The sequence below is a fragment of the Lynx rufus genome, unplaced genomic scaffold (genome assembly GCF_022079265.1).
Source record: "Lynx rufus isolate CCGP_SWC_20201006 ecotype Redwood Valley unplaced genomic scaffold, mLynRuf1.p SCAF_6, whole genome shotgun sequence".
NCBI lineage: Eukaryota > Metazoa > Chordata > Mammalia > Carnivora > Felidae > Lynx > Lynx rufus.
The window spans coordinates 8866830-8886196 of record NW_025814878.1 but is presented as its reverse complement, the minus strand read 5'-3'; the positions used below and the strand labels follow the sequence as shown (position 1 = coordinate 8886196).

The window sequence follows — 19367 nt, the reverse complement described above, 5'->3', positions numbered from 1 at the left end:
GTCACTGCTATTTGAGCACTTACTGTGAGCCTTACTTGCATTAAAATCCTCAGAATTTTAAAAGCTGAATACGACAAAAAAATTTTTAATGTTTATTTATTTTTGAGAGAGAGAGAGGGAGACAGAGAGTGAACAGGGGAAGGCAGAGAGGGATGGAGACACAGAATCTGAAGAAGGCTCTAGGTCTGAGCTGTCAGCACAGAGTCTGACGTGGGGCTCAAACTCACAAACCATGAGATCATGACCTGAGCTGAAGTCAGGTGCTTAATCGACTGAGCCACCCAGGAGCCCCTGAATACACTATTAAGATCCCTGTTTTACAGATGAGAAACTGATTTGTAAGAAAACTGATCTGTCAGAAAGGTTGAGGCCAAGTTCAAGGATCTTGCCCTACGTCACCTGGTTGACTGCTGGTGGTATACCAGGATGGGAAGACTGAAAGAATAGCCCCAAAGTGATGGTCTAAGAACTTAGTCCGACTTCTGTTTGGCACTAAGTTTTAAAATTAAGTGGAGATGTTTTAGATATAAATCCAAATGTCCCTTGTCTGGAAGGTCTAGCAATGCTGCTTGTAAACTCTTAAATGACAATAGTTGGAGCTCAGTAACTGCTGCTTCTCTGACATGAGACCAGCTTGCCAAGCCCCTGACTGAGCCTGCTTTGCTCATTTATATTCCCTTCCCAGGCCCTGAGGGCCTGGAATTTGTGCCCTTATCCTCCCACCCCACCCCGCCAACCCCCTTTTAATCCTGACCTGTGCCACCTGCGTATCAGGTTGTCCCTTCCCTTCCTCCCTGCCTCTAGGGGTAGGGCACAATCACAGCCTTCTAAATAATAACTATTACCAGATGTGAAACCTTGAAGTCTCTCCCTCTGATTTGGTTCCTTTAGAAGTCAAGTTCATTTATATACCACCATTAGGGGGGGAAAAAAAAGCATTATGTATTAGATTAGTAATACTTTTTAATACAACCAAGTATATTACTATAAACTTTTACAGTTAGAAAAGCATTCTCATTCTGTTCAATTTTAATATTTTTAGTTTTTAATTAATTTTTTAAAATCTGCATATTCCCTACTCCCTAATTTGAATATTTTTAATGCTTTACTTTTTGCTTTAATCTATAAAGTCAGATTGCACATTTTGGTTTTATTTATTTATTTTTGAGAGAGAGAGAGAGAGAGCGAGTGAGCATGCTAGCAGGGTGAGAGGGGCAGAGGGGGAGAAAGGGGGAGAGGAGGAGAGACAGAGAGAGAGAGAGAGAGAGAGAGAGAGAGAATCTTAAGCAAGCTCTAGGCTCAGCACAGAGCCAGACCCTGGGTTCAATGCAGGGCTCAATCCCACGACCCTTGGATCATGACCTGAGCCCAAACCAAGAGTCCAATGCTCAACTGACTGAGCCATCCAGGGGCCCCGCATGTACATTTTTAAGTATGTAAATTTAAGGTGAAAAGCTGTATTTCGTCTTTGTTTGCATTTATTTAACCAATGTTTAACCAAATATATTTTCATTAGTTCCTTGTCCATTTGTATTTCTCCTCATTTGAATGGTCCCTTCCTACTTTTGCCCATATTTCTATTCTGTGACCTCTTCTTACTGATTTACAAAAGATTTGTAGAAATTAAGGGAATTAATTCTTTGTCATGTGATCTATACAGTTTCTTCTCTATTTGTCTATGTCTTTTCATTTAGTTCCATTTTTCTGGTCATACAGAACTGTTTCATTTTTCATTTTGGTCCTACAGAAACTAAAATTCCGGGTTTGGGGCATACCAGCAAAGATCCTTCCCATTCTAAGATTTTTTTTTTTTTTAAATACCCATATATCCAGAACTTTTCAGGTTTAAATACTTGGTACCTCTGTAATGCTTTTTTTTTTCTTCCTGTAAAGAATGGGATAAAACATCGATTTTATCATATTTCAAGTGGTTCACCTATTGCTTTCTTATTATTTTATCCACTGATCTGAAATGTTACCTTTACCATTAATCAATTTTCCTTAAATACTGGGGTCTCTTTCTGGAATATTTATTCTGTAATATTTTTTGTTCATCTATTTATGGGGCCGATGTCAAACTATTCTAATTATTGTAATATCGTACTTTGATATATGGTAAGATTAAATTAGCTGCTCCTAACTCTTCAGTTTTGGAATATTACGGTTATTTTCACATTTATTGTATTCCAGGTAAACCTGGAATCATTTTCTCACATTTTGTATCCTTGTGTTACAATCCAAAAGCATAGTATTTTAGTTAAGAATAACTTAAACTTAGGGATTCTGAGTCGCTCAGTTGGTTAAGCATGTGACTCTGGATTTTGGCTCAGGTCATGATCTCACAGATTGGGTTCCATGCTGGCACAGCAGAGCCTGCTTGGGATTCTTTCTCTACCTCTGTCTCTGCCCCTCCCGTTCTCAAATGTGCATGCATTTTCTCTCAAAAATAAAATAAATAAACATTAAAAAGAAAAAAAAGAATTTTTAGGTATGAGTGGTAAAGAGTAGATATTGGGGGGAAAATTATTCAATCACTTAAAAATAAAGGTTGAAAAGAAGAAAAAAAGAATAAAAAGAGGAGAACAAAAACCAAAACCAAAAAGTAAGCTAATAGAAGTCTACACATATCAGTAATCACAGTAAATTTAAATGAACTAACCCTGTCCTTTAAAAGTCAGAGATTTTCTGATTAGATAAATGTTTAAAACCAACAAAGTACAGCCAAATGTTTTTTTAGGAAGCAAATCTAAAACCTAAGGACGCTGAAAGGTGAGATCAAAGGAAAGTTAAAGGATATACTAGGCAAATATTATCCCCCAAAAGCTCCAGTGATATAAAATGAAAATCACTATTAGGGAACAATAAGGTCACTACATGAGAGTAAAAATGTTTAATTCACCTGAAATATATGACAATGTTAGAGGTATGAGCCCTAAATTAAAAAGTCTGAGTATTTCTGAAAAGTAGAATGTAGGAGAATGAAAGAAACATGGAAAAAATGTTATTAAATATCTTAATCTATGACCTATGTTTAAATACTTTTTAAAAAAGTGTAGTTGTGGGGCACCTGGATGGCTCAGTCGGTTAAACGTCCGACTTCAGTTCAGGTCATGATTTTGCAGTTCGTGAGTTCGAGCCCCACGTTGGGCTCTGTGCTGACAGCTCAGAGCCTGGAGCCTGTTTCAGATTCTGTGTCTCCCTCTCTCTCTCTGGCCCTCCCCCATTCATGCTCTGTCTCTCTCTGTCTCAAAAATAAATAAAATGTTAAAAAAAAATTTAAAAAAAGGGGGGGGGCGCCTGGGTGGCTCAGTCGGTTAAGCGTCCGACTTCGGTTCAGGTCATGATCTCGCGGTCTGTGAGTTCGAGCCCCACATCAGGCTCTGTGCTGACAGCTCAGAGCCTGAAGCCTGCTTCAGATTCTGTGTCTCCCTCTCTCTCTGCCCCTCCCCTGCTCACACACAGTCTCTCTCTCTCAAAAATAAACAAACATTTAAAAACAAATTTTTTTAAATAGCATAGCTGCTAAATTTGGGTATTTGTTTTCATTTTCTTTTGTTTTCCTATCCTGCCATCTTCAGGTCTACAGATTCAAACAGTCCTTACAAAACCTATTGGAAAACCTATGCCAAAGTTTGTGGAAAGTGGAAGTGTACCTAAGTATGCATCATTCCCCAGCTCTCCCTTGATGGACCCCAGGCTGGGGAAGGCCGGCAGCAGTGAGCCAGGACCGGGAGGTGCTGTGGCCCTGTCCTACTGTGGGTGGCTGGAGCCCTCACCTGCATGAGGAGCTGTTTGTCATGTAGGGCTCTCTGCAGCTCCAGGAGGCTGCCCTTGAGGGTTCTCAGCTTCACGGCCAGCTGCTCTGCCTCCTCCTTGGTGTGGGCCTTGCCCTCCAGCAGCAGGTTGTCATTGTGGACCGACAGCTCCGATAGGGCCACCACCTTCTGCTCGATTTCCACTAGCATGTTCTGGAACGACAGAAATATGGATGAAATTCACGCATCCCGCCAGCCACTACAAACGTCGTTTCTCAAAGATAAACATCACACTTCCTGTCACCAAAAGAAGAGGACTTCATGGTTTTTTCCTACTTTTCTGACCGACCTGAAGAGTAGTTACAGATTTTTAAAGATTCCTTGAGCTTCCTAATATTTCTCTCCTTTAACATTAGATACTATATAGTGGAAAACATATTGGAAAAGTACCAGGAAAGCATGGATAAGGAGAAAAGACCATTCCTTAGTGTTATCCCATTATTATAACTATGTTATTATTTTAGTGTGAGACTGTGACGCTTATGACTATTAGCAGTAAAGACATCATATGATCAACACTTTCTTGTCAGTTTAAAGATGATTCTCTCTTTTAAGACATTGCTTCTTTGTGTTTTTTTTTTTTCCTGTTTCCTTTTCAGATTGGCTTTTATTTCTTGGTTTTCAATGTTTTTTGTACATAATGTATTTTTAAGCTTACATTTCTAAAAGTTTTCGTAAGAATTTTACTTTCACTTTCTGTGACAACTCTCGAGGGCTTGCCTTTTCTTCTCAAATAGAAGCTAAATCCCAAGAAGGAGCAAAATAGTCTCCCTTCCTCCAAGGTAAGATTTAAAACAAAACTATCACCCATTTTGCCCTCTCCCACAGCCACCGTCAATCCCCCGTTTGTTCTCTGTATTTAAAAGTTTCCTACGGTTTGCCTCCCTCCGTCTTTGGAAAATGGGTGATAGGCACGAGGAGGGCACTTGTTGGGATGAGCGCTGGGTGTTGTATGTAAGTGATGAACCATGGGAATCTATCCCAAAGACCAAGAGCATACTCTACACATTGTATGTTAGCCAATTTGACAATAAATTACATAAAAAAAAAAACTCAAAGAATAAAATTTGAATGGAAATAAAATAAAACTAAAACAAGAACAAAATAAAAACATCAAAGCTAAACCAGTAACAGCCATTTTATTTTCTACACAAATCATTCTGTTCTTATATTCCTTAACTCTCTAATTTATATGCAAGTAAATAATTTATTAATGAGGAAAGATATTTTATTTCCTTATGCAAAATCAGAAAAACTGCCACCACCTTTTAAGAATATAGGCTTGAACCAAATAACTAGAACTAAGTGGAAGTGTGAAATGTTTAATGAAATGGGGTTTAAAGGATGATTTCCTAAAGATTATTTTTGAGAAACTAATATAATTCTACGGAGGACAGACTTTTCCATTAGGCCGAGTTACCACAATGCTGAGGGCTCATGATACTTTTAGAGGCCCAATAAAAATCTTAATTTTAATTTCTTTCAAAATCAGAAGAGAAAAATGAATAAAATAATGAATGTGTAACAATGAATCCATCCTGGCTCATATTAGTCTTTGTACCAAGGCAGTTATAAAAATAAAATATTTAGCACTTTTATAGAGGCAGAGCCCACAGAAGCAAAGCGCCGAGGGTCCCAAAAGTCATAATGTGACCCTAGTAATAGCCACAGTTATAATTACACAATTGGCTTAAACACCAGATTTTAACTGAGTGAGGAACTGTTGGGTACTTGTATGGTTCCGTTTACTTCTGGTTTCTAAAAATGTCGTCAAAATACCATTTGAATACTTCATAAGTATCCTGAAATATATTAACTGAATTGTGGACTTTACACACAGCTATAAAAATAGAGACATCCAAAAGGGAGAGGTGGGAGTAATGGCAAAACATAATTTTGGAATGCTAGTTAGTACATGTGCTAATTTTAAGCACTAGAAGGGAGTGCTAAAAATGGATGTTTCTTTTCAGCAAGGAAACTTTAGAAAAGATGATCTAAAGAATAGCAAACATTTACATGTGGTCCTCTATTCTCTGTCATCAAGGCAGAGAATAACAATGCTTTGAATACACATAGATAAGTTGCCTGAAAAATATAAAAATCCAAGTTCTAGTGATCAATATCACAGTAAATCCCAAATCACTAAAGGAATGATCAAAATAGCATGCTACACATTAAGAAAAAAAGATAGTGTTCACTAACAATGTTTGCATATTTTCTGATTGCAATTAGGAGAAATATCAATTCACGCATACTGTTGTCCAAGTAATATATCAGAATTAGAACCAAAATTGCAGTAGAGCACCTAGGAACACCCCTTGCTGTGTTGATCCACAGTCTGACTGGCTGATACTAATTCTTTTCATTGGGTTTGTATTCTTTACTAGCCACTAAATATAGATACCATAAGTGTTTTGGGTATTTATGGTCTTTAAAAAATGTCCTTTAGGAAGCTGAAGTTAAACTTTTTTTAATGTTTTACTTATTTTTGAGACAGAGAGACGTGAAGGGACAGAGAGAGGAGACACAGAATCTGAAGGAGGCTCCAGGCTCTGAGCTGTCAGCACAGAGCCTAATGCGGGGCTGGAACTCACGAACCACCAGATCATGACCTGAGCCAGTCAGAAGCTTAACCCACTGAGCCACCTGGGTGCCCCGAAGCTGAAAATTTTCTAAAGAGTAGATACTACCGGCAAAATTTTTCAAAAGACTAAGTCCAATTCTGGATTTCATTTAGGCTTTTATAAGGTATTGTTTTTCTACTCTAAACATACAAAGGTATGGATTGTGAAAAAAAATCATACATCCAGGGGCGCCTGGGTGGCGCAGTCGGTTAAGCGTCCGACTTCAGCCAGGTCACGATCTCGCGATCTTGCGGGATCTCGCGATCTCGCGGTCCGTGACTTCGAGCCCCGCGTCAGGCTCTGGGCTGACGGCTCGGAGCCTGGAGCCTGTTTCCGATTCTGTGTCTCCCTCTCTCTCTGCCCCTCCCCCGTTCATGCTCTGTCTCTCTCTGTCCCAAAAATAAATAAACGTTGAAAAAAAATTAAAAAAAAAAAAAATCATACATCCATACCAAGTCTTTTTCCTATTACGTTTTCTGTGCTTAAACAAAGTAGTTGGTGCTGTTGGAGTATCTCCTCCAGACCATTTTTGTACCTGGCAATCCACCAGCTGGGCTTCCATGTCCATAGGCTCCTGGGCTGTACCCAGTGCGGTGTCCAGAGTGGCCTTGGTGCTCAGGAGCCAGTGGTCCAGCTCGTCAGCTTCACAGCGGTACCTCTGCAGGGCCTGCTCCTGTCTCTGTTCCTCAAGCTGATCATTTAACTTCTCCTAATGAATTAAGTAGAATGTGACACAGATCACCGAGAGGTACAGTCGTTAGGGTTCAACACAATAGAACCAGGTTCTCAGCCCCAGTTGCTCGTCAGAATCCCGTGTGAAACTTAAAAACACAAAACAAAACAAACATGCTTAGGCCGCATCTCAGAGCAATAAATGAGAATTTCTGGAAGTGAGTCTCAGGATTAGTATTTTGATAAAGCTTTTCTGACGATTCTCATGTGCGCCTAAAGGTTCAGGTAAGATTAAGGTTAGGTGTCTTATGTAATATACCTACAGGGCTGGGCAAATAATGCGAATAATGGAAACAGACCAAGCATTAGAACAAAACAATGGCATAAGGCGGTAAACGGCAATAGATACGTGTCTGGGGAACTGCAAGGAGTGGTGGGGACAGTGGCAAGCATGGTCAGGGCACCAGCACACAGCTTAAAGCAAGTCACCCCCTACAGAAAGGTGGGGGGGGGTGGTTTCCAGGGGACAAGTTTCTTGAGTGAAGACAGAAATTCAAATTTTTTGGTTACATCTCTGGGTTTTCTCACTGATGGCAAATAATTCATATTTAAGAAAAAAAAATCCAAGCCAATCACTTCATTTAAAACTCCACACAGATTTCTTAGAGTGATGACAGAGAATATTAATGAGTTAAAAAAGGAATTCTTAAGGTAAATACTCTAAACACCTTATTTTAAAAATTAGTTCCTTAATGACTTACTACTGTTGTTATTTTTTTTTTATAAGAGTTTTTGGTCTGTTCCACATTTTTTTTTAACATTTATTTATTTTTGAGAGACACAGAGAGACAGAGCATGAGCAGGGGAGGGGCAGAGAGAGAGGGAGACACAGAATCTGGAACCATGCTCCAGGCTCTGAGCTGTCAGCACTGAGCCCGACGTGGGGCTCGAACTCACGAATCGTGAGATCATGACCTGAGTCAAAGTCGAATGCTTAACCGACCAAGCCACCCAGGCGCCCCCTGTTGTTATTTTTTAAATTAAAATTTTTATTGAATAGTTGAAAACGGAGATTAAATAAAGCTGACACATTGATTTTAAATGTCTCCCAAACAAAAAATATACAAATATATGATTTGATGAATCTTATAATAGGTAAAACTGGAAAGAGCCTATACACTCCAACAACAGGTCTGTGTTCTACTGAATTACGGCATAACCAGCAGATAAAAAACATAATGTTAAGTCCATTTAACAAGAAATGTATGGAGAACTGATTATGTGCCAGAGAAGCTATTTGACCCTGAAGATACAAGGAGAGAGACACTCTAAATGTCCTTAAAGAGATCTCTTGTCTAATTTATAGGAGCCACAACATGAACATCATGTATGTTTAGGACCAGGAATTACAAGGGAACAAAGAAAAAGCAAAATAACTTATTTTTTAACCCATGTTATTGTTACCAAAATTTATCTATTAAATAATGTTGAAGTAACACGAGAACCAGAATTGCAAAACTATTTTCATGAACTAACGCGCTCGAATTGGCTAAGAATGACTAAGGATTTATTCTTCAGCGTATTAGTAATACTACTCATAAAATGCTTTTTATTCAAACATAGCAAACCCTTATGCAAACCTTTTACAATTATTCTTCACAAGGCTCATGTCTACCAAGTTTTCCTTTACGCATTCTCAATTTTTCATGCTGAAATGAGTCAGAAAGTGGTGAAAAGACACATTCATGGCTGTCCACTCAGTGCTCTATTCATGAGACCCTCCTTGAGACACACACAATACCAGCTTCTTCTGAGTGGGAAACTATAAAAATGTAGATCACGTAAAAAACCCGCATGCTTGGCAACACAACTTGAAGAGTTAATTTGGACGCGAGCGGCACCTTCAGGGTTGTTACCTCCAAAAGCTGTCGCTTCCCTGACGCCATCATCTTGATGGTGGACATCCGCTCGGCTAAGACGGTGAGTGTGGACTGCAAGGCCAGCTGTTCCGCGGGGTCGGACTCGGGAGACTGGGACACCAGCTCCTCCGCCAGAGACGACTGGAGCTCACTGATCTCCTCTTGAAGCATGAGAATCTCATCCATCAGTGCCTGTGGAGAAGACTGTGGAATCACACTCCTGTATGTACTTTTTTGGACTGAGGCATCGTGTCATTAGCTGAGTCTCACGTCGGTTGAGATTAATGAAGATAATTCACATGGAAGTCCTTTAACCAGCAAACAGGTTCCGAAATGAAAGGACTGGAATGAATGCCAGGCAGTTTCCGGTTTCAAAACCATTGTGTCACTAACGTAAATGAATTTGAACAAGTTCGTCAATCCTTCTGGCTTTCACTGGGCTCATCTGCAGTCCGGGAGGGGAGCTTGCTCAGTGTGAGTCTGAGTCTATGACTCTATATTGAAAGCAGAATTCATTACTTTCTTCCTCAACACGATTTTTCCCACTCCAAATTTCCCCCAAGTCTGAGCAACAACACTGCGCTTTAACCCAAAGCTCACATTACACAAGACCAGGGCGATCGGTCACCTGTTTCTGTGTTCTCACCCTCTCCTCACTTTCGCCTGCTCTTCCCAGCTCTAAAACCTGAAGTTTCTCAGCTAACTTCCAGGTCCCTCTTTTCTCTCCTCACAGTCTCTCCCGGGGCTGGGGGGGGGTGGGGGGTGGGGGGGTGTCCATTCCTGAGGCTCCAAATGTTTTCTAACCCTGAAGGCTCCCAGGGTCATGTTCCTAACCCAAATATCTGTCCTAAATTTTAGGGATTATACGCAACACACACATTTCACGGGTATCTCCAGCATATTATGTGTAAAGCCTGCTTCCTCCTCTGTCTTCCTCACCTCACTGAAAGCTAACACCCTCTCACTGTTCAAGTTCAAGACCTAGGAGTCATGCCTCACACCTCCTCTCCTTCCCTCACCATATCCAATCCCACACCAAGTCCTGCACTATGGATCCGATGTGTCTCCTCTGCCCCAGCCCAAGTCAGAGCCAACTCTCTTACCTGAATGGCTCTAATGGTCTCCTGATTGGCCTACCTGCTTACAGGCTTACCTGGTCTCTCCAGTCCACTCTGCACAAAGCAACTGGGGTGAGCTTTTAAAAAGCTCTCACTTTCCTGCTTTTAAATACTTAGTGGCTTATTGCCCGTAAGATAAGGGCCAAACTCCTTATCTTACCTGTATGTCTCACCACTTTTTGCCATTGTACCACACCCCCTTCTCCCTCGTGACATTCCTGCCTTTTGCCCTCAGTCCAGGACCTCCAGCTCTTTCTGGCAAATACCACGCTAATTTCTTTATTCATATCCATCACAATTATATACATGGTTTTTATTTCTCATTTTTTTGGTATGTTATGATTCGTTCTTTAACTGGAATCTTGACAGGAGAAATTCTTATGTAGGATTTGAATGGCATGTTAGAAAAAACAGGTCCTACCACAGGAGGGCACCGAGATATCAAGTAAAGGAACACAGGCTTATATTTACCAATATTTCATAGTTTCCGATGTACCTGCACTTACATAGTTCACAGCTCTGCCACAGGACGGTAGGCTTCAGTGCAAGCCCGGTGCCTCCTGACCGTGGGTTCTCAATGAATATTTTAAAACGAAATAACAAAAACCCCTTCTCTTCTCCTAATATTAAGTGTCATCATATACAGTTGATTTTTTTTAATAAATAACTATATTGAAGTCATTCTATATATCTAGAAAAGTGCACAGACCCTAAGTGTAGAGCTCTATAAATCTTCACAAACTGCACATACCCACTCCTGCCACTCAGATCGAGAAACAGAACATTCCCAGGACTCTACAATCTCTTCTGATCTCCTCCCTGTTACTACCTCCCTCCTTGCCAAAGATCACCACAGTGTTACCTGTAAACATCATAGGTTACTTTGGCCTCTTTTTGAGCTCTATAAAAATGGAATCATACCTGAAGTACTTTCCTGTCTGGCTTCTTTCCCTCCCTGTCATGGTTGTGAAAGGTACGCATGTTGATGACGATCATTTTCATCATTGCGTATCACTCCACTGTCACCTGGTTTTGGATCCTTTCCGGTGAAGCCTTTCTAGTGGGTTCACGGTAGTACCTCACTGTAATTTTAATTTGCATTTCCCTGATGAGTAATGAGATTGAGCACTTTTTTTAAATGTTTTTTTAATGTGTATTTATTTTTGAGAGAGAGACAGAGCATGAGCAGGGTAGGGGGTCGAGACAGAGGGAGACACAGAATCTGAAGCAGGCTCCAGGCTCTGGGCTGTCAGCACAGAGCCTGACATGGGGCTCGAACTCTTGAGTGCGAGGTCATGACCTGAGCTGAAGTCAAATGGCCAAACAACTGAGCCACCCGGGTGCCCCGAGATTCAGCACTTTTCCTATGCTTTTTAGCCATTTGGCTATCCTCTTTTGTGATTGCCTGCTAAAAATCTTTTGCCCACTGGAGTCTTTCCTTTTCTTACTGATGTGTAAAGTTGTTTATATATTTTGGATAGGAGTGCCTGCGTTCCTTTTGGTTCTGTGTATTGCAAATATCTGCTCCCACTCTGTGACATGGCTGTCCCTTAATGGGAATGACTTCCTTACTGGTGCCTTTTGATAAAATGAAATTCTTAAATTTATTACAGTCTAATAATATCAGTATTTTCCTTCACTGGAAAACTCAGGGTTAGGTTTTGGTGTCCGATTTAAGAGATCTTTGCCTATCCCAGAGTCATGAATATATTTTCCCAAGTTACCTTCTAGAAAAATGGTATTCAAGGTGTGGCCTATAAAATAGTATCAGTCTATGCAAAATGTTTACCGATTCATGACAAGATAGAGATATTGTAGGTGTCAAGAAACTTGTAAAGCAACTGGACATTGACATGTCCTAGCAGCATTTTATCTTCTAAAATATTGGTCTGTGATGGGTCAGAAATTTTAAAAATTAAATAAGGTTTTTTTAGTACAAATAGTTTGAGAAACCTTGTTGCAAAACTCTTTTTTTTTTAACCTTCACATTTAGAACTACAATACCCTTAAACTTAATTTTTGTGTTCAGCCATAGATAGGGGTCAAAATTCTTTTTTTTCTTATTAATATCAATTGATTCTGCCTAATTTACTGAAAATAATATTTTTAATCCATTGTTTTGCAGTATAATATTGGACATAAACCAAGTGTCTGTATGTGTCTGTGTGCCTACGACTTCTAATTCTGTTCCACTGACCCAGCTGGCTGTCTGTGGCAACACCACACTATCATAATTACTACCGCTCCATAAGTCTCACTCTCTGGGAGGATACATTCTTCAACCTTACTCATTTTCCTCAAGATTGTCTTGGCTATTTTTGACTCTTATACATTTGTAATATATTTCAGAATTAGCTTATCAATCTCCACCAAAGACCTTACTGGAATATTTTAATGAGATTGTAATGAATTTAAAGACTGACTTTGTTATATATTCAAAACGCTTTTTCTCCAGCCAATTACTTTCCACTACTTCATAATCATATTTTGATTACTGACAAATATACAAAATTCGTATTATTTGGTCTCTCTTTTTTTTTAAGTTTATTTATTTTGAGAGAGACAGAGACAGTGCGAGTGGGGAAGGAGCAGAGAGAGAGGATAAACAGAGAATCCCAAGCAGTCTCCATATTGCCAGTGCAGACCCTGACGTGGGGCTCAAACCCACAAACCTGTGAGATCATGACCTGAGCTGAAACCAACAGTCAGGTGCTTAACTGACTGAGCCATCCAGGTGCCCCTTATATGGCCTCTTTTAAAGGCTTGTCCATAACTAGACTGACCCCATCATGTCTTTTTTTGCACTGATCCTCTGTGCAAGGAAGGAGAGCCCCTCATTATCTTAAACCATGTTCATTCTCATTGTCTCCTCTGCACCTTTCTCCACATGTGTTTATATTTATAGCGCCTTCCACCCACTCCTGTTGTCAGTCTGAACTTTTAAAATCTGTGCTTCCCGAAAGACCCCATAGAATTTCCTTTTGTCTCCATCTGTAGATAAAAGGAAATTTTACCTTTATCTATAACCCACAATCCCATTGTGTTTTTCTACAACGTGTTGGTAATTCCCTTCACCCCTAAAGCACACTTTTCAATCATATATTAATGAGAAAGTCTGTCCTTTTTAGCTGCATGCATACTAGGTGCTCAGCACATCTAGTTGACTTAATTCTAATTCATGATCGATAAAACAGGTATCTCAATCACGAAGCAACCAGGAAGAAAAAAGCCATCTCATTTACTCTCAGTGGATTTGACCAATCCAGTATACAGGGAAGTCACTAGCTTCTTTTTCAGGCTCACAATGGTCTGCAACAGTCCTCTGAATGTTCTGCAGTAAGGAATAAAGGAATTAAGAATTCTAAAACTGTGGGTTTTCATCCTCTTAGAGTCAAGACTCTCTATTCATGCTTCAGTTTACTCTCAAGGGAGAGATTTTTGCTCTCAAGGATGGTTTTGGAAGGTAACTATAGTTTTAAACTTCAAGATCCAGCAGCCAAGCATACTGGGGGCGGGACTTTTTTCTGATGTAAAATGTTTTGAAACCAGATAGAGGGTTTATATAGTTGTATAAGATAGTTATACAAGTTGTATAAGATAGTGAAATTATTAAATGCCACTGAGGGGTGCCAGCGGTGGGCGGGGGGGGGGTGCTCAGATAGTTAAGGGTCAGACTTCATTTCAGGTAATGGTCTCATGGTACAGGTTTGAGCCCTGAGTCAGGCTCCATGCTGACAGCTTAAGAGCCTGGAGGCTGCTTCACATTTTGTGTCTCCCTCTCTCTCTCTCTGCACCCCCCCCCATGCTCGCTCAAGCTCTCTCTCTGTCTCTTTCTCAAAAATAAACATTAAAAAAATAAAAAATAAATACAATTTAAAAAATTAAAAAAAACAAAGGCCACTGACTGTACAGTTTAAAGTGGTTAATTTTATGTGAGTGGAGTATCATGTCAATTTAAACAAAAAGATCCAACAATCAAATATGTCTTCACCCCTATAACTGTCTCAGCTGGTGGCCAGCTGTCTCCTTACAACATCTGACTCAAAACTAAGGAGGAGAAGAAACACACATCTTTGGGTTTCTGACTTGTGTTTACAAAGAGGGTATATGCACCACACTTCTGTGGTTTACAAAAGTACCTTAGGCTTCTCTAAAATGACTCACTCTGGGGACAACATGGAGTTCATGTTTGGCTTAACACCAAAGGTAAATGTGAATTTCATTGTGACTTTCAGAACTATTAACATCAGCACAGCTGGTTTCAAACTTTGAGTTGTCATATATAATGAAAAAGCAAAAATAGAAACAAATTTACCTCAGAGCTCTGCCTACTATCCATCACTGAGCTTAATGTGGCAGAGACAACACAGGCCCACAAAGCATTAGCTGCCCATGACCATGAAGGTCCCTATCACAGAGGGCTTATCACTTAGAACAGCCACAAGTCAGCTTATGAACTGCATTACTGTCTTAAAAAATTTTTTTTAATGTTTATTTTTGAGACAGAGGGAGAGCCAGGGAGAAAGAGAGCGAGAGTGAGCAGGGGAGGGGCAGAGAGAGACAGAAGAGAGAATCTGAAGCTGGCTCCAGGCTGTGAGCTGTCAGCACAGAGCCCGACTCAGGGCTCAAACTCACAAACGGTGAGATCATGACCTGAGCCGAAGTCGGAAGCTCAAGCGACTGAGCCACCCAGGTTCCCCTGCATTAATGTGTTAAAATTAGATCCCCCATACAATTTAGAGAAGATAACAGGAAAGGCCCAGCACTCTACCCAAATTCAGTAGATTTAGACAAGTAAGTAGAGGAAAAATGTAGGTATTAGGTCAGCTCCTTAAAGAAACATTAATACTTTCAAGAGAATGTTGGGAAAGAAATAACAACTGAAGGGTTTCTATTAATTTTTAGAAAATATAAAAAGTATACTGGACTGCCTCACCCACATTCAGTGGAACTTAGAAATAGTAATTCTACAACACTTCTTGGAATTTTTAAAATACCATTCCAGAAGCAAAGAGCTAATTTAGACTTTGAGATACTGTTAGCTTTTCACGTGGGCAGCTCTGTCCCAGAATTTGTAGAACTGAGGTACAGATGGCAAAAGTAGGTCAGATGGAAAATTTTAGATTTGGGGTGATATGAAAAGCAATACATAATTCACACTTTCTTTGCCTCTCAGCAGAGCATTAATATGTTAAGTTCCCATGATGGGTAATAATCATGAAATGAGCTACATCTCCTCGCTGCTAGAATTGTTCACATGACCACTCCCAGCTTAGAAAGAGACAGAAATTCATGCGGCTGGCCTTAATTACAAGAAAAGTCCCACATTCATTCTAACAGTTAATACTTACTTAGCATTAACGTGCAATTTTGTGTTTTCTCCATTAAATCCCTTGAAAATACTAATTTTGCTCTACATTCAGTTTATGCACGTTTTCATCCCAACGCCCGAGAGGCAGGGTGGTGGTTGGGAGCTAATTTCTGTTTTCAATTAGGAACCCTGGAATGTCAGGACAGACCACCACGATCCTATTTTCAGGCAGTTCCTGAATCCTGGGGGACCCAGTGAAAGGTCTTGGGGGCTGCAGTCAGTCACCTGGGACACTAGAAGCATGCACCCTGAACAAAGGCCGAGATAACCCAAAAGTAGAGAGAATTAAACTATGTAAACCCTCTCCTGGAACACCTGCTCGTTCGTGATGGCCTGACAGTGTGATACTGAAATTCACACTACAGTAGCCTTTGGGTAATTTATGCTCAATTCCTTTTGAAGTTTTAGAGGAAACTATAATCAAACGGAGGTCACTTGTCCTGCCCCTCCAGGCATAGTGAAGCATGGGGCTGGGGCGGAGGGGCAGCTGAGCAGACAGAACCCCAGGGGGCACACTGGTTCTACACAGGCAACTTTTTCAGCTGACAGTAAGGTGGCAGCAGTTGACAAGTCGATAACTGGAGTATCAGTTAAAGAGGACCATGGTGCTTGAAAGAAAATTACATTGTAATAGTCACCTAAGTCCCTGGACTGTCCTCATGATTGGTTTAGTCCAGGTAAACAAAGACTGACCCTAACTCTATATTTGTACAGCACCTTCCCCAAACCAGACTGACTATGGACGACTTTGGGAGAGCAGAAAGCCCCACAGAAGGTAGTTTTACAAAAATAAGGCCTAAAGACGGGTGCTACACGCTTTGATCTCTATCTTAAGAAGTTACAGAAGTGTCAAAAACCTGAAGCCACTATTTCTCAATACACTGTCTCCAGATAAAATATGCTCATTTTGGGGTTATATTGCAAGAACACCACATATATTCTTAATATATGTAAAAGAATGCAATTTTATCTTCACTACATATATGAGCAACCAATATATTCCAAGGTTTTCCTGGATTCAAAGAAAAAAAAAAAGTGCAGAGTTTCATGCCTAAAGCTAATAAATTTCCCAAATCCTTGACAGATACACAAATCACATCATGTTTTACAGCACTTAATTTACATCTAAAAATACCTTTGTTTTCCTCTGCCTTTTTAGAGGGTTAGTACATGCTCCTCCATTCTGGCAGGGGTGCGAGGGGGAGGGCAGGTAGTATTTCCCCATATCATGGTGACTGGATATTTCAGTGAACACCTCAGTACCCCTGGCTCTCAGTTATACCCGACTGTGCATTAACAGTACACTTGATCATACTGCTAAAGAATTTACTGGATTTTAATATATGCATTTTCTTAGCATAGATTTAAAAAAATTTTTAATGTTTATTTATTTTTGAGAGAGAGAGACAGCACGAGGTGGGGAGGGGCAGAGAGAGAGGGAGACACAGAATCTGAAGCAGGCTCCAGGCTCTGAGCTCTCAGCACAGAGCCCAATGCGGGGCTCGAACTCACGAACTGTGAGATCACGACCTGAGCCAAAGTCGGAGGCTTAACCAACTGAGCCATGCAGGTGCCCCTAGCGTGCATTTTAAATTGATGTATTTTTAACATCTTTCTGAATTAGGTTAGTGGAATCATCTCTGTTTCTCACGTCAAGCCAAAGATTTGCCTGTTTGCGTAACATTTTAAAAAACGATTCAAGTCAGGTACAACCATAAGATTATGACTCTGAAGTCCTGTTCTTCAACTGCTTCTTTGCCCACTTAAGTCTGAGAGCTATTCTCTGAAGTGATCACGGAAAGGTGCTAGGCCCATACTGGCTAAGTTTCTTAAGACAACAGTAACCGGAGGAGGTAGATGAAAGTACATTTTATCCCCACAACAGTTCACGACAGCAACAACACAACGTGCCAACTATTAGGAAAGGCACTTTGTGTGATAACAGTGAAGAAGCCCCGTCGGGCATGTGGCTTTCTTTGCTTCAATTCAAGGTCTGCATTTCCGTCTTTCCTTCCTGGATCCCTCCCTGAAGAAGTGGTGGAAACAACCACCATGTGGAATCTTGTTTACTCTGTAAGCACTGATCTAATGCAACACAAAAAAGTCAGTCTCCTCTCCCAAACACATGCTGAGCCAACCAGTCACCAGAGTGGCACTACCTAATCATGCGGGAAACCGAAGTCACCGCTACTTGTACCTGATGCTCCGCCATCTGGCTCTCTGGACCCCTGCCGTGCTCCAGACTCTCACTGAGTTTCATCTCGATGGCCTCCATTTTTGTGGAGATGGACTGGAGGGAGTCCTGGTACTTCTGCTGCCTTTCCAAAGCTTCATAGAGAGTGCGCTGCTTTTCACTGATCTAAAGAAGAAAAGGATATTACCAAATGTCTCCTAGCCTCTTATCTTCTAGGTTACTACACTTCTTTCCTCACGCGACATCCTGACGTCTGTGGCCCAACAGACGGTATCCGACTCTGTGCACGGAGTGTGTTAACTCCGGGCGTGGGTTTCGTAAGACAGTCGCTCAGGTAATCCCGTGTGCGGTGGACGGAGTTAAACACTTCCACGTTTCGGAGACTTACCACATTCTTCAGGGTTTCCCAAGAACGCTGCAAATCATCCAGCTTAGCGGTAGCAGATGGCTCCAGTCCTAGTTCATAGAACTCCGGCGATGGCAACGTGCTGGGGTGGATCCTGGCAGCGTCTGTCTGCAACCTCTCAGCAGATAAGGCTTGGTAATAAGCAATGTCCTGCGGGTGCAAAGCCCGGTGTTGGGTTCAAGAAGAAGACAAATTTAGGTTAACGTGTGCTGTATTGTTTGCCTTGTGGAGGAAGGGTGTGGGATTCACCTAAACTATAAACTATTATAGGGGCGATAACAGGGGCTATAAACTATCGAGGTTTGTGTAATTCTTGTGACGAGAAGACAAAGATTGTGTCAAAGCACACTACGGTTGCTCCTGAATTTTGGCTTCTATAAAAAAAAAAAAGAACAAATATTTCAAGTTGCCAAACTCATTCTTGGTTTATATTTGGTAAAACAGAAATACAAAAGATTAGAGTGGTGCACATATTGAAAAGATGAACTAATAAGGCGAAAAAAGAGAATCTAAATTATCTCCTAAACTGTTGTTTTTTAACGTATTGATTAAAGTGCTGCATGCTTTTAAAAAGTACTTGATTTAAATAATATTAAGTCATTTTTGAGGCACAGCCAGATCTTCCGTATCTCTGAGTTCATCACTCACAGGAATTAACTTCTTTTAATATTAAATAAAGGAAAATGTAATCGGGAAGTTAAAACTACTCTAAGAAAGAAATAATAAAAACGATTCCTTCTCATCACTTCCTGGAAGTACACTGGAAATAATCAAAGTGAATGATGAAAAACAAACCTTTTGAATTTTTTATTATTTCTTGGGTTATAAGTAACATTACATATTTTATAGTATTAATAACGGACTCTCCTACATCAAGACATATAATCATGTGTTTTCAATTGTTTCTATGCATATTTATGTGTATTAATAGAAATTGAATTGGGGAGTAATGTTTATATTCTGGGAATTTCTATTACAAAGTTCACTACTTTTGGGGCACCTGGGTGGCTCAGTTGGTTAAACCTCCGACTCTTGATTTCAGCTCAGGTCCTGATCTCACTGTTTGTGAGACTGAGCCCCGCACTGGGCTCTGCACTGGGAGTGTGGAGTCTGCTTGGGATTCTCTCTCCCTCGCTCTCTGCCCCTCCCCCATTTGTGTGTACGTGTGTGCATATGCCCATGCTCACTCGCTCTCTCTCTCTCTCTCTCTCTGTCTCTGTCTCTGGCACTTGTTGGGATGAGCACTGG

General features: G+C 40.6%; 1 protein-coding gene across 4 annotated transcripts in view; it reads right to left on the bottom strand.

Annotated features, from left to right (window-relative positions):
* Positions 1-19367, bottom strand: part of SYNE1 (spectrin repeat containing nuclear envelope protein 1) — a 473246-nt gene that overhangs the window by 136471 nt on the left and 317408 nt on the right. For 2 of the 4 annotated variants that reach the window (XM_047102923.1, XM_047102922.1), the window contains 5 exons: positions 18102-18269; positions 17717-17878; positions 9028-9222; positions 6975-7148; positions 3777-3968 (listed from right to left, as the gene is read on the bottom strand). In XM_047102923.1, the coding sequence (XP_046958879.1) occupies positions 3777-3968; positions 6975-7148; positions 9028-9222; positions 17717-17878; positions 18102-18269 (891 nt within the window). Of the gene's footprint in view, positions 1-3776; positions 3969-6974; positions 7149-9027; positions 9223-17716; positions 17879-18101; positions 18270-19367 lie in introns of those variants that run through there. The other 2 variants (XM_047102925.1, XM_047102924.1) reach the window with 1 other exon arrangement.